At 36.3% G+C, this 24742-nt stretch overlaps 3 protein-coding genes across 6 annotated transcripts; 1 reads left to right on the forward strand and 2 right to left on the reverse strand.

Moving 5' to 3' along the window:
- Positions 1-3781: 3781 nt before the first annotated feature.
- On the forward strand, positions 3782-12089 carry LOC108995166. Of its 4 annotated transcripts, none has more exons than XM_018970666.2 (8): positions 3791-3889; positions 4029-4082; positions 5461-5576; positions 5878-5960; positions 6776-6897; positions 7791-7955; positions 8230-8323; positions 9928-10385. In XM_018970666.2, exons 2-8 carry the CDS (start codon positions 4058-4060, stop codon positions 10130-10132), a joined length of 810 nt encoding a protein of 269 aa, XP_018826211.1. In that variant the 5' UTR covers positions 3791-3889; positions 4029-4057; the 3' UTR covers positions 10133-10385. The 4 variants fall into 4 exon arrangements, with proteins under 4 accessions (XP_018826210.1, XP_018826211.1, XP_035550437.1 ...); XM_035694544.1 differs by adding an exon at positions 11987-12089 and having other exon boundaries at positions 3801-4082; positions 9928-10165; XM_018970667.2 differs by having other exon boundaries at positions 3801-3892.
- On the reverse strand, positions 10328-15266 carry LOC108995165 (CRM-domain containing factor CFM3, chloroplastic/mitochondrial). Its single transcript, XM_018970664.2, has 9 exons — positions 14148-15266; positions 13340-13817; positions 13124-13254; positions 11966-12316; positions 11669-11825; positions 11301-11593; positions 11148-11207; positions 10939-11031; positions 10328-10773 (listed from the first exon to the last, which is right to left on the reverse strand). The coding sequence occupies exons 1-9, from the start codon at positions 15243-15245 to the stop codon at positions 10702-10704; spliced, it is 2733 nt and encodes a 910-aa protein (XP_018826209.1). The 5' UTR covers positions 15246-15266; the 3' UTR covers positions 10328-10701.
- A 3719-nt stretch (positions 15267-18985) lies between these two features.
- Positions 18986-23548, reverse strand: LOC108995142 (cytokinin dehydrogenase 3-like). Its single transcript, XM_018970642.1, has 5 exons — positions 22897-23548; positions 22184-22311; positions 20178-20465; positions 19600-19889; positions 18986-19286 (listed from the first exon to the last, which is right to left on the reverse strand). Exons 1-5 carry the CDS (start codon positions 23546-23548, stop codon positions 18986-18988), a joined length of 1659 nt encoding a protein of 552 aa, XP_018826187.1.
- Positions 23549-24742: the final 1194 nt, after the last annotated feature.

Here is a 24742-nt window from a genome sequence, read left to right on the forward strand (position 1 = left end):
ACCACATCTCGTGAAATGAAAATCTGATTGGTGGATAAGTCGAGCAGCTTGTATCCTTTTACACCGTATGGGTAGCCTAAGAACACACATTTTCGGGCCCTGGGTTCAAACTTAGTTCTAGCATGACTAAGTGTAGAAGCATAGCATAAACTGCCAAATATTCGAAGATGGGAGTATATAGGTTTGACTTGATATAGGAGCTCAATTGGAGACTTGTAATTAAGGTTGGGAGTGGGGGTGCGGTTGATCAAATATACTGCTGTTATGACAAATTCATTCCAATACTTTATGGGCAAACCAGATTGAAACTTTAAGGCCCTTGCCACATTTAAAATATGTTGATGTTTACGTTCGGCTAATGCATTCTGTTGGGGGGTGGCAACACAAGTAAGTTGATGATGGATCCCTTTTGTTTGATAAAATATTGGCATTTGAAATTCACCCCCATTATCGGTTCTAACAATTTTTATTTTGGTTTCAAATTGATTTTCAATAAGGGAGCAAAAATTTTGAAGAGCAATACGTGCCTCTGATTTGGTTTTTAACATGTAAATCCATGTACATCTTGTAAATTGGTCTACAATAGTGAGAAAATATTTGGATCCATCATGAGCTTGAGTATTATTTGGACCCCAGATGTCTACTGAAATCAGGTCAAAAGGCTTTGTGACTTTGTTCTCAGTGTTTGAAAAAGGCAATTTATGTTGTTTTGCAAGTGGACAAATATCACAAAGGAATCTGGTATGAGCTTTAGGTCTATTAGAAATGTCATAAACTTCTTTCAAAACATGCTCAGTCAAGGAGCTATGTCCTAGCCGATAATGCCATAAAGTAAAGTCATCAAAGTTTGTAGTAGCAGCAGTATTAACAGAAGTAAAATGAAGTAAGGTTTGAAGATGAGAAGTTAAAGCATTAGGTGAGCTTTTCTGGTGTTGAAAATGGTAGAGGCCATCCTTCACTTTACCCTGCCCAGTCGTCGTCCAAGAGAAAAGGTCCTGAATATAACATGAGTTAGAAAAGAAAATTAGGCAACAATTGGAGGTTTGAGCTAAAGACTTGGCAGAGATGAGGTTAAAAGAAAACGTGGGAACACAAAGCACATTTTTTAGAGTTAGATTTTCTGATATTTGAACATCGCCAACATGAGTGGCTGAGGCAGAGTTACCATTTGGTAATCTTACTGCATTTGAAATTGTAGCAGTGATGTGAGTGTAGAACCGTGGGCTACAAATCATATGATTTGTAGCTCCGGTGTCAATAATCCACGGTGCAGCAACATATTGTGCAGCAGTGTGTGTTTGTGCAGAAAAACATATGTTGATACCAGACATGGGAGGGACATCTTGAGAAGTAGAGGTAGAAGTCATTTGAACTTGATTTGCAGCAGGGACATGTGCTTCAGGTGGCTGTGTTTGGAGCAGGGCAATTAAACGACTATATTGCTCTTGAGTAATGGCTGGAGTATTGCTGACTTGTTCCTGTTCAAAAGAAACATGATTAGCAACTGGTCTGTTTTTGTAGAAATTTTTGTGTCCAGGGGGGAATCCATGAAGTTTGTAGCACTTCTCTTTGGTATGTCCAGGAATGTGACAATGTGAGCAAACCGGGAGACCAGGATTGGCCTTGAAGCAGCGTTCCAAGGAGTGGCCAGAAATATTGCAATGTGAGCAGAAAAGTTTGTCTCTCCGTGAGTTTGGATGAAATCTCTGATCTGGTCCTTTAGTGATCATTGCAACAGGTGTGGAAAGTGGAAGGGAATGCAGTTGCCGACGCCTTTCTTCCTGTTGTACTAAGGAAAGAACACGATTGAGCGGTGGAAGAGGGTCATAAAGAAGGATTTGAGCTCGAATATTATCATAAGAGTCATGAATCCCCATTAAGAATTGCATAACCTTACTCCGGTAGTGGTAATCTGCCAGGATCTTGACAGAACCACATGTACATAGAGGCATTGGTTCATATATTTCTAGTTCATCCCAATATCCTTTGAGTTTATTGTAATAAATACTCACAGAATCATCATCTTGGATCAAAGTAGAAACTGCTTTCCGAAGCTGAAAAATGCGTGGTGCATTTTGAATGGAAAATCGTTCACAAAGGTCATGCCATACGGTAGCAGCATTGTCAGCATGTGCAATAGTTGGTCTGTGCTCGATACTTACAGAGTGTTGAATCCAAGAAATTATCATATCATTACATCTTTCCCATGCCGTAAAAAGAGGATCAGATGCATTGGTGGGTTTAGTGATTTTACCATCGATGAAACCGAGTTTGTTTTTGATATTGAGAGCTCGACGCATGGTCCGTGCCCAGGTGACATAGTTTTCTGTTGTCAACAGCTCGGGAACTAACAGAGAAGAAGCTCCTTCACCAGGTTGGATGAAATAAGGACTTGCAGGATGATGAGGGTTGGATTCAGGGTTTGAAGGGTTTTGGTTTTGCATGTTTTGCTCTGGTGAAGTATTGGAAGATGAGGAAGAATCAGTGCTCATGGCTCTCTGATACCATGAAGGAGATTACGTAGCAGAAGAAAACAGAGGAAGAATATGTCTAAAGTTGAAATATATTCTCATATATTTTCTGTATGCTATCGACTAATATATATATATACAAAAGAAATGAAATATAAAACAAGGAAAATATTGTTTACAGCTCATAACAATTGTAACTAACTAACAGAAGAATATTCACGTCCACGTTCTGCCAACTCTGCAGCTGTCCATGCAGTATCCATGTAGTGCGTATTCTGTTGTGGAGAGTCCGTGTCAAGGGGTAGTGGAAAGTTCTTTTCTGGTAGTCTCAACATAGGGGGTTGGGTCATAGCGAAAGGGAGTCTACGTGGCTTGGTACAATGGAGCTGCTACTACAACATGGAGGCGTGTGACGTTGCTGAGAGCTGAGAGAAAGGAAGAGAGAAACAGGGAGTGAGATACAAAGAGTGCGAGGCTGTCAGAGAGAGATCTATAGAAATGAGCTTCCTGACATGAGGCGGACGCTTGGTGTTGGTGCTAGAAATCGCCTAGGTTGTGACCGAGATGAAAGAAACAGAGGGAGAGAGAGGTGTTGTGACTGGGTCTCACAACTTCGATGGTTTAGGGGGTTGAGTTTGGCGGCGTTGCTATTGTGGGTGGCTAAGTTGGTGGTTGGAAGCGGCACCGATGTCACTAGTGGCTGCTGAGAGTGAAAATGAGAGAAATTGAGGAGTGAGAGAGCTATGGGATGAGGGGGTTGCATCTGGTGGTTGGAGGCGATGCACGACGTCACTGGGGGCTACCGTGATCCATGGCTGTTGATAGTAACAAGGGCCATAAGGTGGAGAGAGAGAGAGAGAGAGAGAGAGGATGTTAGGTTGAGAGATATCTCAAAGGAGAGAGAGAATCAAGAATGAGAGAGAGAGAGGGATTTGCGTATCTCTCAAATTCTTAGATAATATCACTGCACTAGATAGAGAAAACATCCCCTCACCTGAAAATATAGGGATAATAATGAAAAATAGAGAAACGAAAGTACATAAAAAAAATTTGCACTAACACAAGTATTCAACGGAGATACAAAATTACTGATACAAGCAAAACCATTCCCATTTCCATAACTAAAATGATGCACTGACACTTACTAACCCACTGATGCAAGTCTGAAAAAAAAAACTCAAAAGATATTTATATTCTCATATAAACGGACACAAAAGAATAAAAAATAATAATTACATAACACGGATTATATACGAAGGACAAGAAAATCACTGTCGACATGGATAGAAACTTATTATTATAATAATAATAGAATAGATATATCGGCGAGCTGGACAGGATCACAATAACGATGATGCCGGTCAGCCTCCGTACTTAAACGGAGATTCTGAAGTTTTTGAGGCAAGCGAATCCCAGAGGTTGTGAGTTTACTTTCTCTCGCTTCGGCAATGGAAACGCTTGTGCATAATTTCAACCCAGTCCTCCCAAATTCACTATTTTTCACAAGAAACTCCTCACCTAGATTTTCCTTTAACCACGTGCGAATCATCTCCTCAGGCAATCACCGCCACGGTGGAAACTTGAGGATGGCCCTGGCTGCACAAGACCCTGGTAACAAAATTCATTATCTCGTTCATGAATATCGATACGTGAATGTATTTGCGCATGTATTCCCTTGTGTGTGAATGAGACTTCTTTCTTGGCTTTTTGGAATTGATAGTCCTGTATGGAAATTAACAAATCTTGAAAGTAAGCATGACCCACTCGCAAATGATAGCAAATGCACGCCTTTAGATGTTAATGAATTTATATCATGGATTATTATTTGAGACCTAAAATGGTAACCGATGGTTTTCAGATTTGGATCCTGTTCTTGACCGAATGAACTCTAGGGCCTAGAGTGGAATACGAAGGACACATGAAAGTGAACTGCACAATATTTAGGAGAGGTTTGGATAGTGAGTTGAGATGGGATGAAAGTTTAAAATTGAAAATTGAATAAAATATTATTAGAATATTATTTTTTAATATCATTTTTGTTTTGAGATTTGAAAAAGTTGAATTGTTTATTATATGTTGTGTGAGAGTTTGAGAAAGTTATAATGATTATAGCTTTCCAAGTGAATTTCTCGGGTAAAATTAAATGTTCAATAAATATTGTGAGGGCTTACTTCAGTGTTTCTCTCTCTCCCACTCTAGGCAATAGATTTTGGTCAAGAACTCTAGGGAATTTCTATGCATGGTTTTTATGCTAGATTTTGTATGACGAAGATGTATGAGTGATTGAGGATTACTACCGTGTCATGTTCTTTGTGCTTCATAAAAGTTTATAGGGGTCGAGTCTGCTGTGGGTTTGCTGAGAACCAACAAAAATGCTGCTTCATTTTTATGTTGATCCTCCTGCTTGGCTCATAAGCTGGCTAATTATTTACAAACTGAATGTGTGTTGGCTAGAAGTTTAGAAATAATTATAGTGTTCGGCTTGGTTTTCAGGTTGGTCATTATGGTTAAAATTTTATTTATTTTTTCTTCTTGTCCTGAGGTGTTAGAAGAAAGCTTTTAAAATTAGGAGCAACAATGGGTCAGTTATACATTCTTGGTTTCTGAAATTTAGCCTAAGTTTCAAGCTTGTCCCTAAAATTTAAAATACTTCAATTTTGTCAATAGAAAATTTAAAAGGTAACATTTTTAATCCTTTATCTGTCAACCATCATTGAAAATTTACATGTAACTGAAGGAAGGTTGTTGTACTGGTACATCAGCCTCCCACCAGTTACATGTAAATTTTCAATGGCGGTTAATGGATAAAAGAATATCTGTGGCACCACATTTATAGTTGGAAATGATATGTACAATTGATGGGTGAAAGGAGGACAATGATACCTTTTAAATTATTCAGGGATAAAAACTGAACGTAAACCAAAATTTAAGGATCAAGTATATTTCAGATGAAGAATTTATTTCTGATCAATTTAGTGCATTTTTTCAGTAATTCAAAAGAAAATCATCATACCAAACAAATATGGTGAAAAACTTGTGGGCGTATTGCATGAAACTGAATCTCCGGAGATTGTAATCTTATGCCATGGTTTTCGGTCCTCAAAGGTTGGTGCTTCTAACACTCAAAGTGGTCCCTTTCTTCTTTGTGTTTTAATTAGTTTTTCTTCCTCTGAGTTTGATTATATGCTCTCATACTTGATATTTTCCAAAAATCAATAATGTTTTGCAGATTATTCTTGTTTTTTCTCCACAAGATTTTGATTGTTGGATGTAACTTTGTATATATGTTTAAATCCTATTTACTTGAATTACTATATTTTTACTTATCATATATATATATAAGCATTCATCATAACTTGGCTTCGTTGTGGGAAAAGTTGTAGAGCTTATGTTTTTCTGTCTCCAGGAAAATAAGACTATGGTGAATCTTGCTGTTGCATTGGAAAATGAAGGAATAACTGCCGTCCGCTTTGACTTCGCTGGGAATGGGTAAGCTGGTAGAACCTCGGGATGTTAACCACTTGGGTTTTAGAGATTTTTTACTTTTACTTTCTTTATATTGTAATTGTTTGGACACAGTCTTTACATAATTATATGTGGTTTATGCATAGCTACTGTAGTAAGAGGGAGGCATTTAATTTGTAACGGTGGATGGCTAGACAATGTGATGTGAAAGGTACTTGAATGCAAATTCTGACCCTCCAGTTAACGAGGTTCTTAGCTGGTTTCATTAATCAGAAAAGCATCTAGAAGTAAAATTTGAGATAATACAAAACTTTCTTTGAATTGCATTGTTGCCTTCAGCCATAGTTTTATTAACTGACAAGCTAGTGCACATCATATTGGGCGTTGCATGGATTCATAAAAAATAACTAAACTCGGAATCCATCATCTTAATTTAGTGATTTGTTTCCAAATAATTATTTCCGTCTCACACTTCTAGTTTCCATGTTATCTATGCTGTTTTACGGTGGTACAAGAAAAATCCTAACCAAATGAGAAGCCATTGGTTCTTAATGTAAGATGCAATAACTTGGATTGATGAGCTCATAAACCCCTGGCCAGCAATTTTGAGGCCTATGTAGTATGTACTGCAGAAAATGAGATTCCACTGCATTTATGTTATTTATGTGGGCTTGTTCCTCCATTTCAGTCATGATGTTCTTTTGGCACTTAAACCCGTTGTACATGGTCCAGTTTTGAATGTCAATCTTGGTATTTCTTACACCTCACAATTTCATTTATGTTGATTTAATGTTCTATTATGCACTTATAAAAAAAAATGTTCTATTATGCTTTTCCAGTGAAAGTGAAGGTTCCTTTCAGTATGGTAACTATTGGAGAGAGGTCGAGGACTTGCGTTCTGTAATCCAATACTTCTCTGCAGCAAACCGTGTTATAAGGGCAATTCTCGGGCATAGTAAAGGTATGCTAGATTATTTGTGATTGTCAGTCTATGAGATTTAGTCCGCAAATGATGTTTAGTGAGGAGAAAGAAGAGAGATGGACATTTTTTGTCCTTTACAGGAAGAATTCCCACTTAACACTTTCTATTTTCTCCCACTCATCATAATTGCCAACGACTTCGTTTACCTTATTTACATTGTATGAGTCTTTTAATTTCCAAATCAAGAGTTATTTCTCTTTCTGTCTCTCTCTCCATTTGCTGTGATAATGTTCTTCGGATAGAAGCCAGACTTAAATAATGTTTCTTCTAAATTTTGCTTGGTGATGCTACTAGTGATAAAGGGGAAGCATCAGGCTGAATTTCATGGGAGGTAATGGGTGGTGGATGTAGTGGTGGTGGTGGCTGCAGCAGTGGTGTTATTGTTCACATGGCAGTGGTATTGATTCTTTACATGCTTGCAGAGGGATGGATCAAGGGGCCTGGGGGTAGATGTTTCTGGTGGTGGCTATCAATGCATGCACAGACTGACACTGATAATTTTGCTCCAGTTTCTGCTTATGGGATATCTCTATAGTAGGAAATTTGAATGATTTCTACCTACTTCATCTTCTGAAATGCACAGTAGATTAACTTGGTGTGGAATAAAAACTTGTTATAAAATTCACCCAACGAAACAAGAAATTATCAATTTGTGATCTTCTGATTCAAGTTCATTAGTTTGCATCTACACTTCAAATCTCACAAGGCTCTGTTAATTATGTAAATACATTTCCTAGTCTTCACCCTAAACTCTGTTAATATTTCACTTCTGTATCAGTGTATGTATTGGCTTCATTAGGTGGTCTTATTTTGGGTGTAGTTTCCACTCTTGAAAGCACTTAAAAACGTTATTGCTCACTGAAAAATTGCAGGAGGCAATGTGGTACTACTGTATGCATCTAAGTACCATGATGTCTACAAAGTTGTCAATGTTTCTGGCCGTTATGATCTGACAGGAGGCATTGAGAAACGCCTGGGAAAATCTTTTATGCAAAGAATTAAAGAGCATGGATTCATTGATGTAAAAAGTATACAAGGTACCTGTTAGTTTATATCCAACATGATCACGTATACTTGGTCTTCTAAAATCTTTCAGTTTCATACTTGTTTCACATGCTTTTCTGCCTCAACATTTTGGCATGTTCAAGTTTCTTGTTCAATTTTTAAGAGAATTTTCGATAGGACATTCCAGTTTCAATGAGAAACTACATCCAAAACTGCTTATTTTCTGCTGTTGGGATTTTGGAAAGAAATAAGCACAATGCGAGTGAATTGAAAACTTAATTTGACTTATACATCAATGCTTTGTAGGAGATTTTATTTACCGTGTGACTGAGGAAAGTTTAATGGATCGCCTGAGTACAAATATGCATGAAGCATGTCTTCAGATTGACAAAGAATGCAGGTGAGGAAAAAATTTGTCTGGCATTTTGCTTTTTCCTGTTCTTTTATTTCTCGTTTAACCAAGTTTATCATGTGCTATGAAGACATACTATTCTTAACGTATTAATGTGAAAACTCAATTACTTGGAATATTTTTTCTTCTTCTTTTTTAAGGAAAACTATGTAAATTTATTGAAAAATCCTCACTTATGGCGGACGGAACCTTGTTACAGATTATATCACCAGCCAATCCAAAAACAAAAACCATAAAGGATCATCTTCCCTCTATCTGTACATCCTATAGTGAATTTTTACAAATATAAGGGAGCCCAGTTTTATTAATTAACAAAATGCCCCTTGCCTAATGTTGAAGTTCCCACCCCTGGGTAACAATCTCAAGACCCCTTTTGCTCCTATCTTGGCCAATTAATCCACCACTTGATTCACCTCTCTTAATAAATGCTGCAGAGTGAACAGAATGCCTTGGCCCAGCAACTTCTCCTCAAACTTCCATAAGAGCCATGGAAGTGAATTCTGCCCTTGCAGCCAGTCCACAATCACCTTGGAGTCCATCCTGAAGGGCTAAAAACTCAGCCCTTGTATTTTTTCTCTTTCAATAGTACTGAGAAAAAGTCCCAACTAATTTTCCCTTTGCATCCCGAATTATCCCACAAGCACCATACTCTCCTGGGTTACCCAAGCAACATCCATCTATATTTAACTTTACTATCCCACTTGATGGTTGCCTCCAATACAAAATTTTCATCTCTGTGTCTTTGATGCTTAACAAAGGAAGATCAAATGGTGGAGCTGCATGCACATCAATATAAGTCCGGGATTTAACCTTACCTTGGACATGGCTTCAGCTAGCATCAGTCTCACTTTAAAACAAGTTGCTTCGTTTGTTTCTTTTTGTCCATTCATTCTTACGTTACATCTGTGTAACTAAATAGACCAACTGATTAAAGAGGGAAGAACTCAGATTTTGGAATATTTCTTCCTGCTAACTTATTTTGCTATATATTGTGCCCTAGTCAAATCCTATTGCACTTTCTTTTTGTATCTAACGTCCTATTAATTGTTTTCCACTTTCTTGGTTCCCAAAACTTATTACCTTCTTGACACTTCATTTGAAACCTGAATAATGACCCATGAATATGTAGTAGACTGATTAGCACATACTGTGGGAATTGCTTTTGATGAATAAATGCTGCATCACATGGGATTGATCCCCTGACCTATTTGAACATCACGAACTTAAGGGGAAGGGAAATACCTTCTGGTCCTGAGAGGAGAATAGTGACAAAATCATTGAACATTATAATACTTGTAAAAAACTTACTTTAGGGATAAAACTCTTTAGCTCAAGCTTTGTACCTGTTTGTTGTTTGCCTTTGCTACTAGGAATTTTTTGTTGATCCTTTTGCATAATATTAAAAAGTATATTTTACGTTTACTGGTGTACCCTTTTTTCAAATGGTGTTTTTGATTTTATTTTGTAGAGTGAAACTGGGCCAACACACCATGCATATGTGCATTTCTGACCGTCGTTGATATGTGATAAAGTGCTTTGTATAGAGTCACCAATACTCTCTGTTTTTCTCTTTACCAATTCTCTTTGCACAGGGTCTTCACCGTCCATGGATCGCATGATACAATCGTCAGGTCTTTGGATGCATTTGAGTTTGACAAGATCATACCTAACCACAAATTACATGTTATTGGAGGATGCGATCATGGATACGTTCACCATCAAGGATATTTAGCCTCAGTTGTTTTGGATTTTATTAAGGACGCCTCTGTGACAGAACAAGGTCGTACCACTAGCTAAATACTTCTGTGCCGGTCCCGTTTGGATACATAGGTAAGATGAAACCATCTCATCTCATCTTAGAGTTTAGCAACTGGCATGAACGGTGCGTTTTATTTGTAGAGTTTGCATTTTGGTTATACGGTGCGTTTCACTGGTTTGTAAAACTCCATGACAGTTTTACAAAACAATAAAAAAAAGATGAAAATTGTGTTAAGAGAAGATGAACATCATATTGATTCCTTAATAAAACTTTGGCGAATCAATATATATACAGCAATGTGTCCTAGCAGTAGCAAAATAGAAAGAAAATCTGGTGATAATGTTATGATTATCTTACTCCTAGCACTTACAGCTGCCAATAAGCTGATTTTACAAAACAATGTTTGTGCCCCAGCAGCCGAATTACATCAACCGTTGACGATCTAAGTTGATGAAAAATATGTTTGACAAGCTCTCCATTAACAAGCATTTGCAATCATATTTGTAACCATCTCGTAAAATGCTTGACCTCGGTAATTAATGAATTTTCTTCAGAATCCGCAATGCTTAATCTTCAAGAAAATAATGGAGGATTAAACTCGTCGAAACTACATATTTTGATCATTGATATCTTCACGACCACCGTCATATATTTCAAGATATGCTTCTTCCCCTTTGTCCTGAGTCCATGAAATAAAAAACTAAGATAAAACTAAAACTCACCCAACATAAGGAATTTAATCTGACGAGATTCAAAGAAAGGATCCTACTACAACAATATGACAAGACCCCCACACTGCAGACAAATGCTAGGTCTATTGGGTTGGAACTAAGTTCTCAATTACCTCTTCCATGTCATCATCAGAAACATTGGGATCATCCAATCTTGAGTACAAGGTTTTTGAGGCATCAATGTCTTTCCCATTACTCAAATCTTCCTGAAATCAACAGCAGAACATATAAATTCCTCACAGAAAATCAAAGATTTCTTTAGCTAATAATTTTTGTTCGTAAATATCAAAATGTGTCTTGTGAAGCAATGTCACTAGTATACCAGTTCAGATTTCACCAACTCAATTCTCTCATGTAAGTCTGAGATGTGATGCTTAAGTGCCTGCAAAAATAGGGAGATCAATTCAATGGAAGCGTAAATCATGTAATTTATTCAAGAAGACGGGGGGGGGTCAGGAAATTATTATAATGTTACCTCACTCCTTTGAAGTTCAATTGACCGAGCCAATGCCTGCCTTCTTGTCAATAGATTCTTCGGTTTTAGTCCTTGAGGCTGTAGATAGTTCTTCCCACGATATACGATAATTGCATACCCTTTGGTAGTTTTATCTAAAGATACCAGCACTCCACCACTCTCAGCTTCCAAAGAAATAGCAATGTGCTTGACTTGTTCAAACCTTTTTCCTCTCACAATTATCTTTACCAACTCACGATATTTCCAATGTAAGTGCATGTTCTGAATGGTACCATCGTAAACCCCTCGCCTCCCTGAAACAGAACACACAGCTTTTAACTCCTCCTAGAGACCATCATCAAGCAAAGAAGTAAAGTGGATATTCATACCAAGAAGCAGAAAGGGTTTCATGCTCAAACCCATCTTACGAAATAAAAATCTCTCCTCATCAGTTATGGTTTCTAAATCAGTAGGGAGATCTGCTGGTTCCAGATACTCCTGCACTTTTGCTAAAGCCTTCTCAGCCTTCTTAAGCTTCCATTTTGCCTGGGATCATTCAGAATTAGGTAAGGTATACATCAGAGCATTAAAAGTCTTAGAATTTTCTTCCAGACAGTAGAGCTGGAAAATGTTTTTGTGTCCTAGAATTTTTATATTATATTTGCTTTAGTCTCATTGTAACTTACAAGAGCTAGTTTACTCTGAAGGTATCTGACTAGCAAAGCATGTCTAGTCAAAGCTGAATCTCTGATCATTTTCTGAACATCTTCACCAGTTGGCTGGTTTCCCCAGCGAGATGTTGCTGCCATGGTTTCAGCAAGTGTTCCAGCCACCAATGGACCTTTGGAAGCTTTGGCTTTTGACTCAATTAAGGCCAGGGCCCTTTGTCGTGCGTGATCTTCCTCATCTTGTTGGAGATCAGCTAGTTTCCGCCTCTCTTTCAATGCCTCTGTAACAGATGGAGGCAAGAAATCATTGCCCCTGTAAAAAACAATATATTCCTTGTTTCTGGAAACCAATGTGCCCCCTGTCAATTTCTGCATGCATAGAAATGCAACTTTCAAAAGTAGGACAAGATTACCGTCAACATTAGGGTAGTAGCCACAATCTGATTGCTATAAGACAGAAGCGAGTGGAACAGAGAAGTCGGACCAACAGTCTTCAAAGCTTGAAAGCAAGAATAAAATGAACAGTAGCCTGCCTTTAAAGATAACATAACTATACAGTTGACTACCATATCTTGAGCACTAAAGAATGTGTGGCAGCATCTCTTTGCTATCAAGTCATGTCATAATCAGATTCATAAAATGTGTGTTTGCTGGAAATTTATGAAGAGATGGCATAGTAATTTCAAGCAATTGAATGCGTACTTCCTCTTCACTAAGTTATATGAAAATGAAAAGATAGAGTTTGCCACTTATGCCTTATGTTAATATGAAAACTAATCACAACATACAGAAATCAATCAATGGCACAGTAAATAAACCACTCCCAACTTATCAAGTCTCCATATCTAGCATTTTTCATCAATTCCAATCTCTCCATTCACACTAACAAAACCTCACAATTGGAAATTGAGTTGTTTTGCACACTCAATACATAAAATAGCAGACGATTTGCATCTAATATTTTAGAAAAGAAATAATCCAGATGATCAAATTCACATATGAAGTACGATAATTATCTTAAAACAATGCAATCTGCTCCACCATACTTGACGTTCTACTCTAATGGTTTTTTAAGCAAAGATGGAAACCTAAGAGATCTATTTAAAATACTCCATATACAAATAGCAGGAATGTTTCTAAGCCATGTTATAACAGATAATGTTTCTGAAGTGTTACCTTCAGTTCTTCTGCCATCCTCTCGTTCCGTGTATTCAGTACACCACGTTTGATGGCTATCTTTGCAATAGCACTTCTTTCCCATAGTTTTGCCATAGCCCTTGCAAGACCTTGCAGTTCTCTGCTCCTTCCTACAAACATTAAGCAAATTCAAAGTATTAAGAAAACATGATTTAGTTAATACGACCATGAATATGTACATTAAGTATTACGTACCTAAAGCAAAATGTGGAGGCATTGTTCTAGCAAGCCTACGGATGAATGTCATCTCCTTGTTTCTTAGACAATGTCTTAATCCATAAGGAAGAAGTCTGAATGGAGGTCTATATCCAGAAACCACTGCAGGAAGCAAGTCTGCATCCACAGGCAATGGTTCACGACCTGTCCAATCAGTAAAGCGTGGACCCAAATCATCTAACAAATGGTCGAGATCACTAAATTCCATCAGTTCGTCTTCAGATAGATCCTTCAAATACTTTGCAGAATCAGGGATAAAAGGTTTTCTAGCTCTATATGTGTCTACTCCCATGTTATGTGTAGTGTCACTACCAGCAACCTTTGAATCTTCCAACATAGTTATGTTAGTCTGACTTTGTTTGGTATATGATTGTACACAAGGAAGTTTGTAGGCTATTCCCCTGTACAACACAACAGAACTGCCTGACCTCCATATAACCAAACCTCCCGTTTTAGCCTGATAGAGGCACAAAGATAGTTAACAAAAGATGCTAGAAGATTAATTTCTCCACATATCTGGTTATCAAAAGAATAAAACACAAGAAGACAGGACAGGCGTATTTCAGAAAAGGAAAGAAAGCCATGAAGAATCCCATCTTACCATAGATTTTTGAGTTCTATCATTACTTGGGGTTACAAAAATATCAAAATCATGCTTCAATTTGAATATGAACATATATATAGAACCGTGTGATTCAGATAAGCATTGGCCACCATAAGTGTGGAAGCTCCAAAATCATCAAAATAGTTCCACATATACGGAAACAAAAAATGTGCAAACACTGACCTCTAAAATCTCATGGGTCCTTTTCATGTCAACCGCAAGAGGCCCTTCAAATTTCAACTTCACCACTTCATGAGATTTCCACTTTTCATGCATAGAATCCACCAAAGCCTGTGTAATTCCCGCAACGCCAACCGTTGTCCTCTCCAGCATCCTCAAAGCTACATTCCTTAGTCTCCGCAGCTCATGTTCCGGAAGTGTTCTCTCAGCCAACTCCGTATTGCTCCTCCTCCTCATACCACATTCCTCTCTCTTCCATGGTAGCCTAATTGAGCCACTATTACCATCCACAGAAGCCACATTCTTTTCAAAATTTCCAGCTTCCCCAGATGGCTTTTCCTTCGAAGAAACTGCATTTCTGCCAATCCACACCTTTGTCTCCTTGCCTTTTTTAACCCCAATTGGAATTTCGGCAAACATATCACCTTCTCTCTCACACTCGCCATTACGAACAACTTCTTGTTGACGAATTTCCACACTTTCATCTCTTTCAGCAACTCCTTTAACAACACCATTTCTCAATGGCCCGCCAGACCCATCAGAAGCTCCCTTTTTTTCACGACGCTTTTGGGGAGCTTCTGGTTCAGAATCAATTCGAAAATTCTTGGTATTACTTCTATGAACCCAAGGAGCCGGAACAAACACGTTCGATAAAACAAAACTCGCTGGCTCACTCACCGACTCTTTATCATCAACTTCTGATTCAGATACGGAAGCCCCAGAAAAATCCCGGTTCTCCTCTTGTTCCTTCTGCTCTAGCTTTTCTCGTTGTTCAGGTTCCTCCCATGGAAATTTCTTTCTCGTAGAACCCAGTTTGAGGGACCATTTCTCCCTGATTTGCTCAAAGAAGCTCGGCCTGGGCTTCCTCTTCGTGTTTCCGGTCTCGGAAGATACTAATCTGGTTCTCCGAGATTGAAGGGTATCAACCTGGACCGTCTGCTCAGAACAGGAAATTCTGAATCTGACGAGGTTTCTGGGGTTGCTCAAAGAATGGTTTTGGGGTTGGATAAGAAGGTTGTAGAAAGAAGGGGATAAGGGGCAAGTGCAAACCGATGAAGCAGAAGAAGTGCGAGAATTCAGTGACAAGGGTGGAAGCGCCATGGTGTTCGTGCAAATTCTTTAAGCTATTTCTAGAACGGGATTTACGCATATCTTCGACTCCGTGTACCCGATTCTATTATACGACATGTAGCACAAATGTTATTTCTTTGCTGAAGTAATTTCTTCGGTTAAACGACCTGCGCCAAACCCAAGTTTTAGCTAATAAGAGTAATCTCATTAAGAATAGCAAAAACGAAATCCAAGTTTTAGCTAATATGACCTGACTTTCTCTTTACCTATTCTATTCAAATCCAATTTTCACATTGGATTATCATATATTCTTTATATAATAATAAAATAATATTAATTTATTTTTTTAAATTTATTTTTTTAAATTTATTTTATTTTATTTTATCATATTTTACCATTCTATCCATTATATGTTAATTAGTAATAATATTTTAACCCTAAAAAAACTTCTGCAACCAAATGACGGTTGGAAGAAAGGAAAGAAAGGAAAAAAAAAGAAAGAACAATGAAACACAAGCTGCTGCTGGAGAGGAAGAACATGCGAGAATAAAGGAAAAGAAAAGCGAGAGTTCAATAGGAGCCAAAATTGAGGGAAGAGAGAGAGTGTTCACACGGAAGAAAATATTTTTATTCCTTTTGATTATGCTACAGTGACTATCAAATTTGACCCACAACACTAATTTACTGTAGCAAAAAGTCATCCATTTTACATTTGCATAATCCAATGCAGCACATTTTGAGACTCTATTAGCCAAACACTTCATTAGATTTGCATTTACATAACCCAATAAGAGAATTTTTCCTTTAAGATGTTATTTTAGCTTTTTTATAATATACAATATTAAGCAATGTTATCTTTCAAAGTAAATTTTATAATTCTTTTATAGATATAGTTTCTCTCTTTTCAAGCTTAATAACCCTAGCTTGTTTAAATTTATTAAGCTTCAAGCGTAAATATTCAAGCTTGAGGTAAACAAAGCATACATACATATATATATATATATATATATTTATATATATAAGTCGAGCTTGAACTCAGCTTAATTAGCACGAGTTTGAACTAATTTTTTTTCTTAGAAATAAATTAAATTTATTTATTTATCACAAATTCGAGTCTTTTTAATAAGGTTCTGTTGTTTCTATTAATGAACATAAATTCTACAATAAATTCAGGTATTTATATTAAATAAGTAACAATTTTCTTAATCTAAATATTAAGAAGATCTAGTGTTATAAAGATAAATGTTTGAATTCAAGAAATTAAGGTTTCTAGGATTTTTTTTTTCTTTTCAATCTTTAGATCTTTTAAATACTAAAAAATTATATATATATATATATATGAAAAAGTCTCGGGAGCAGCCCCTGTTCACGCATCATCCAAAACACATCTTATGTGTCAAAATAAATTGACAAATTTATCCTTAAACAAATTCACAAAGGCCCACGAAAACCCCCCTCCCCCCTCAAATTCGAAAAATTGAAAACACTCCATTGCTACCGAGGGCTGATCTGAGCTGCGATGGAGAGGGAGGAGGGAGTTGCTGTGACTGGGGTTCGACGGTGGGGGTTGTTGCGAGGTCATGAGGCTCGGTGGTGGTTGGGCTGGTGTACGGTGGTGGCAAGAGAGGGGGAGACCCATTTCGGGTTAGGCTGATCTGAGCGGCGATGGGGGGTTGCCTTGACTTGGGTTTAGCGGTGGGGGTTACTGGGAGGTCTTGCGGCTCGGTGGTGGTGGTGGTGGCTGGGCTGGCTTACGGCGGTGGGTGGTGGCATTTCGGGACTAAATCCGTATGAGACCCATTTCGAGAGTGGAGAGGACGCTATGCGTGGGAGCTCGAAGGTGGCTGGAAGGTCGCCGATGTGAGGGAGAGCCAGTGAGGTGGTCGATGACACTGTTGGGTGGCCGACAGTGGCGGAGAGAGGCCGAATGCGAATTGGTTGCTTGGCGAGGAAGGAGTACACGGCGCAGCAAGGGAGGAGTACACGAGCATCAGCGGTATCGACGGTGGGGCTGGACGCTGACGATGGTGGTGGTCGAGGACTGCAGGTGGCACACGGCAGGGTTGGGTGGGCTAAGAGAGGGAATCGGGTGGGGGTAGGGGCTGGGCGGGGTGAGAGAGGGTCGGTTTTGGATTTAAAAAAAAAAAAACGTCACGTGTGCTACAAATCAGCCGTGAAGAGGCTCTCTCTCTCTATATATATATATCAAATACGTATGCATGGTATAGATCATAATCTATTAATACACATCAAATTAAAATTGTTAGCATTTTGAGGCCATAATACATGCAGCAAGGTAGCCCTCACAAAGAAAGCTAGCTAGCATTGCATTTAACATATATAGCTTACAACTTAACTGAAAGTGCTAAAGCAGAATGACAACACAAAGCTGAAGTAATACAACTTAGACAGAAGAACCATGTTACCAGCAACAAAACTCAAAGCCAAATTAACCATCAAACCAGCTAGCACAAGATCAAGCTGAGATCTAAGACGGCAGGAGCTAGACAGAAAGGGAGCTCGATCCAAGTAAGACAAGTACCATTGCAGTAACAAAAGCAGCTAGCACAAACAACCACAGCACTACATCATGATCAATTAACAAGTTGCAGGAGATCAGGCCGACATCTAGCTAGCTCCACCCCTTTGCACTGCACAACCAGCACAAACTAGCACAGTGAGAGAGCACAGCAATTTCAGGTGAGAGCATGTTTTTGAAAGAAGAAAACTCATGGATTACTTTTAACTTCCCCTTTTTCTAATTCCTTTACATGAAAACTGACCTCTAAAGATGAATAAAACGTACGAAATTTTTTTTTTTGGTCTTGTTCGAGGAAATTAAACACTAGAATCTGACCGATATCACTTGTTATAGAACTCCGTAAATTATAATTTATGACTTTGTAGAAAGATAATTAATGTTAAGTCTATAAATAAAATTACAAATATAAAATCTATAGATTAACGTGACTTGATCATGTAGGACGTCCTTAGATTTATCTTACAATATAAAAAACTTTACAATTAATTAATGCGTATCACACCAAACTATATATATATATAAGTAGGTATGTATTTCAGTTTGTATGAAAACTGTTTGTAATTTCTATTTGTGAACCAAACATTTATCTTTGTATTATATGATCTATATATAAACATATACTAATTTTAAGAATAAAGTCGTACTAGGCTATTAATTGTGTTATTTCTTTTAAGAATGAAGCTAAACTATAAGAATCAATTAACCCAACATATTTGTGTTATTACTCCTAATAATTAGGCTATATATGAAGCCACCACCCGGCCATTTGTGTAATTACTAAATTAATGACAACTAAATAATATATAGCTAAGAGTTAAATTTATAAAGTAAAATATAATGCATTAAAGTTAAAATTTATTATAAAATGAAAAATAATTTATACAATTAAGTTATTAATTCTTATTAATTAAATTTTGAAGGTCTTTAGTTTCCAAACAGTACTTGCTTTACGTATTTTCTCAAGATAGCCCTTTTACTTTGGGATGTTATAGAAATAATTCCTAATTTTGGAGTTGTCCCTCTCTTCACTTGAGCAAAATTTGTAAAAAATTATTTAGTGCACGTAAGGGGTACGTACAGAAGATAGATCAAGTTGTTCAACTAAAACCAAAAAAAAAAAACTGCCACTGAAATAAGTACGAATTAAGAAAAAGGATATATATATATATATATATATATATTTATAAATATATAACCTTATTTATTTAATTCCCCTTCAACCCCATCTTTAGTTGTTATTGAAAATTCTTTGTCCTGGTGATAGTATCATTTTGGGATCAAACTGAGCTTTTCTCTCCTGAAAAGTTTCCCACTTCATGCCAAAATGCAGGTTTTTCCATTCTTCCTTTGTCTTGTAGTTGGGAAGATACTTCTTAACCTTGATGCTGGCATTATAACAAAACTGAAGTATGTCTTTGTTTTGTACATCAAGCATCTCCAAGCTGGAATCAAACCCACTTGAATGCAAAAACCCAACAGTGTAGAAAACATCTTCATCTGGTGTAACTGCAGACATTCTGTCATCCCACCTGTACGTAGTTTATATATATTACAATAATGTAGTACTACTCTTCATCATCATCATCGCAATATATCTATCGAGAAATTAAGATGTGTGTATGTTATAATTCGAGAAAGTTCACGTCACATCCAGATCATGATCTATGTTCTAGAATGACTAATCAAGGTTAAAATTGAAGTCCCTTCGAATCATTGTAAAGGGCAGAATTGAATAATATAATCCATTGCCTTTCTATACTACTTAATCTCAATATATCGGAGCTTGATTATAATGTAACTATATATGGAATTAATTATGCAGTATTTAAGAACATGACTTACTTGTTTCGGTTCATGGGGTAAACAAGGACAAGTCCCGTAGTAATGTTTCGTTTAAGAACAATGTCCTTGAAAACACCAGAGTTGAAGTCTGAGATATGGGATTTTGGTAGAAACAGATTCAGCCATGGATGAAGATTATCATCCCATTGTCGACCTTGTGACGACTCATGAACTCTAATTTGCTGATCTTCAATCTGCGCAACTCTGGTCAAAAAATCTGCATACGAGAAGTCTTTCTCGAACGTATATCCTGGGATGAAGCTCAACATTTGGAACAAAACTTGGAGTTCCTATATATAATATTCAGATGGAGCAACAAATTAAGACAAAAAAGAAGATATTTATAAGTATATATGAAAAATTTTAATGTCTTTAATTAAATAAAAAGAAAATTTCTTCTCATCAGCTACTATTCACTACTATACACCCTATGAAAAATACTCACACACTATGAAAAACACTCTCACATCCTATTAAAAAGCTGTAGGTGTGGGGTGTAAGAGTGAATAGTGACTGATAAGTTAAATTCATCAAATAAAGATCGTGTCTAAAAAGAGATTTTCAAGTATTATTATTACCTCGTCCACTGAATTAAGAGTGGAATCATCATAATATTTGGCTATTTCTAGACAGTATATGATGCCATATTTTGTAATTAGAGAACTGATTCTGAAGTGATCCTTTGATGGAAAAAAGGATGTTCTCCAATGATCGAGGGGACCATGGTTCATGAGAAGTAAACCTTCTAAATAATCAACTGCAATCATGTACTTTTGCTCATCAACCCTTCCACTAATTGAAATCAAGTGTTCTTGGTCTCTAGCAAATGCTGAGAAGTCGTTGTAAAGCATTCGAACCCACTTAACCTACCAAAAAAGCTAGAGGTTATTCATGCATGCACATTATATCAATGAAAAATGACACTAAGTAATAATTTACCAGAAAATTTGAAAAATAATTAATATTTACTCTTAATTGAATATTTCTGATGCCTCGAATTACAAAAATTACTAACAGGTCTAAAGTCTAACAAACCCTAATAAAAATAGGATTTACAACCACGATTTTTGACATCGAATTTTAACACTAAAAGCCTAACAAATTAAACCTAATTAACAATGAACTGATTGATCATGTTCTTAATGATGCAAAACTGATCTTGCATGGAGTAGTGGTCGTGTGTTGCAGTAACCAGCTTTATAATTTCTTCAATTTTTCATTTTATTTTACCTTAATGGTACCCAAATTGAAAATTCTTTTTCAGAAAGGAGAAATTTTTTTTTTTCTTTGGTGGTAAGACATAATGATCTTCTGGCATATTGAAATTAGATTAAATTTATAATGAGAATGTTTTATTTCCAAAAAAGATATCACAAAAGTAGATTCACAAATTGGTATGGTTTGATATAATACGTCTGATTGCAAAGTTATTTTTATTTTAAAGTAGATCTGATGTATCTTATCAAATCACGTCAGTTTGTAAATTTACTTTTGTACGTGAGTTTACTTTGTGGATCTAGCAATTCGGACTTTTAATACATCCCAATGTCCAAAATCTATGCATAACAAAAAATTAGCAGACCACCCCTACGGTTTTATGAGGGTGGACATTCTTCTCATTTTTGAGCTTCAAAATAATTAGGAAATATAGTGGAGGTTTTTGAGGATTGGAATATCCGCTCCTCTATTTTTCCTAGGGGAATATCATTCTTCATTTTAAGGAATGGTTATTTTGAATTGAATAATTTTATGGAATAGATGTAATCCCACTAGAATCAGATTCGAAATCGGTAAAGAACAATTAATTCAATAAACCAAGCAATTCAACAAATCAAATAGAGCAATTCATGACAAATTTGATTAGGTATTTCACTCTTAATAATTAAAAATACAAATAAAGCAAGGAAAACATTTAAAATGTGCATGCATGTATTCATTTCATTGACTAGTTTCAAAGAATATGATATAAATATAGATAGTCTCAATAAGCATGCATGAATTCTTGCAATTAACCCCATTATTCTTAGATATATATATATATATATATATATATATATATAAGATCATATATTAAAATCGATCTGAATTGACAGGTTGAAGAGATTTAATGAAGGATTAAAAACCGCATGAAATAGTCGAGATCTAAGTCTTACCCCTTATTTCGAGTCTTGATATGAAATGACTTTTCCACATGAAATAGTTAATATTCCATTCTAGATGTCTATTTCGTGTACCAAATTACGAACCCCAAGTTGTATCTTAAATTCCTAATTATTAATTAACAAATTATAAGTAGTCGAGATCGACCGATGGAATTACCCCAATATCAAAGTATTTTGAGGAATCCAAGATTTAATTTCTTGATCTAACCTCAAACATGTATTGTATATAAGTGCTGATGAAATAAGGAAGATGATTAGAAATAATTAGCATTAAATTGATCATGGATCGAGACTAGTGGGAACAATTACTGGGAAATTTTTTAGCCATTGTTGTACTACTTCTATATATATTATATATATATATATATATATATAGACACACACACACACACTGACACACACACGTAGGTACGCATGCATACCCTCTTTGGTGCTGACTGCAACGCGATTCTTGCTCTGACTATAATCCCAAATTGGCCTAAACCTCCAAGAACTGCATAAAAGACATCGGTGTTTTTTTTCGGGGAGCATGTCACAAAATCTCCTTTCCCTGAATCAAATGATCATCACAAACCTCATTAAAAACAAAAAAACGGTAGATATATGTTGTTGTATAACTGATCGCTTGATGTGTTTATAAGAAGCTGATACGTACGTACGTGGCATATATGCCTCTACTCTTAAATTTAAAAAGAAAATTGAACAATTTAACCATATATATGAATATATTCACAATATTATACCTTATGGAAAAGCATATATATATATATGAATATATTCACTTATTATAATTACTAGTTTTGTCCTGAATATATTCACAAAAATAAATTCCTGAATTTGACAAATTAAAGCTAGCTAGCTCGGACTTGTCGAAAAGACAAGAAAATAAAATAAAAAGAAAGCACTTAGGTCATTACGTACCCAAATTAAACATAAGGACTGATATGATCTAGTCCACATGATCCCAAAACTAATTAAATAGTTGAGTCTTGATAATTAGCATAGCAGCATGCATCATGCTACTCTTATTCTACTATGATTAGGTGATTTAACCCATTAGCCTTAAAAATTTTGATTTTAAAAAAATGAAAGATACCAAAAAAAAAAAAAAAAAGGTGTCAAGTGATCATAGTACCAGTGATGACATCCATTTCATAGACATTGCTGATCTGAGGACCGTAACGGAAGGTTTGCCCACTAATCCCAGCATTCGAAAGTGTCCCCCCAACAGTGAGGTACAAATAATCTGTCCAAGATACCGGTGCAAGCCCATGTTCAAGTGTAGCATTCAATACATCTACCCAAAGCTGCTCTCCCCCAACATCTGCATACCAACGTCCCATTGATGATACAGCAGCAGATGAGACCACCTTAACTCCATTCCCATTTCTATTGTTTTTCAAGGAATTCATGTTCACCACAACCCCATTTCGAGCCATTGCTTGTCCATGAACAGAATGGCCTTGTCCTCTTGCAGCTATATTAAATGGAGCAGAAGCATTATTACTGTCTGCAAATTTGATTAAGCTTGCAATATCATTGATGGAAGTTGGATAAAGAACTGCAGCTGGGATCTCTTTAACTATATTTCCGTAATCGCTCGAGGCTAATTTGATGGCACTAGGGTCATCTCGAAGCCTATATGCAAGATGGAGATTTTGTAGCTTGGGTGGCAGAAAAGTTGTGCTTGCCTTTGGCTTTCCAAAGGTACTAGACATCAAATGGGTTAGATGTATGAAAACAAGGGGAAGAATATTATATGTCCTAATTCGAAGGCTTTGACCCATTTTCTGAGAGAGAAAGAGAGGCCGAAACGATATCTATATTGAAGAAGGAGTTGGTGGTACCGTTTGCTGTGTAATGGTGGAGGAAGAGTAAAGATTGGGGTATGTATATATAGAAGAAAGGAGTGTTGCTAATAATTATATTCCAATGAGTCTATATATATGTTTAATTACTATTAATTTCAAAGAGATTGTTGCAAGATCTTCGATTTATTTTTCCAGCGTCATTAAAATCTAACAGTACTCTGACAAAATCTTGGACTAAAATATACAAAATCTTGGACCAAAATATAGATTTGAATCCTGTATATATATATAAATGACGCCAGAAAATAACAATTATATAAAGACTTTGGGAGATACGCAGGCAGCAACCCACAGAAAAGTCAACTTAGGTTCATAATCTCATGTTGTTTTCGAATCTAGGCAATGAGAATTGGTCAAAATTTAAGATATCATCCAAGGATCTTTGAGATTTTCTTTCGATTTGGAGGAATACTCATCGATCAAGAAATTCGTGTTGATCTCGTACTTGAGAATATTCATCCGCTTTTTATCTTTGTGCATCTGTTTCTAAAGAGCCCTACAGTACCTAATCGATGGAAGTACTCAAACTCGGGTTTGAATGATACTGCGCAATTAAGATGTTTCCATGAAGATACAGGAAAAGAAGAAAAGAAACAGAAGGATCGATATTCCCAAGTCAAAGTTAAAAGTCTACCTGGCAGGCCAGTAGTTGATTCGGCAATTACGTAAAGAAATAAAAGTACATAATAAAGGGCATGCATTTAGTAATAGAATTCTGTAAATAATGTTGTATTGGCATGCATGCATTTGAAGAATTAAAACCAAATTTGGGTATCAGTAACTAAAAGTTTCGTTTCAAGTATGGATGTAAATAAACGATATTACTCTAGAAGCTGCTTGAGATCGGCTTGGTAAAATTCGATTTCAGCTCAATTCGAGTTTGTGAACTAGAATTATAATTGATTATTAAACGATGCAATTCGTATAAAGCGTGGCTCAACTCGTATAAACTTATATAATTAACTCAAATAACATCGTATTCTTTTAGTATCATCTCTATATTTATAATTAATGAAGATATTTAAACTATATAAATAGATTAAACAAAATCATGTTTCTAATACTAGACATATTATAACTTGAATTCTTATGAATCTAATTATTAATATA

Source organism: Juglans regia, chromosome 10, assembly GCF_001411555.2.
Source record: "Juglans regia cultivar Chandler chromosome 10, Walnut 2.0, whole genome shotgun sequence".
Taxonomy (NCBI): Eukaryota; Viridiplantae; Streptophyta; class Magnoliopsida; order Fagales; family Juglandaceae; genus Juglans; species Juglans regia.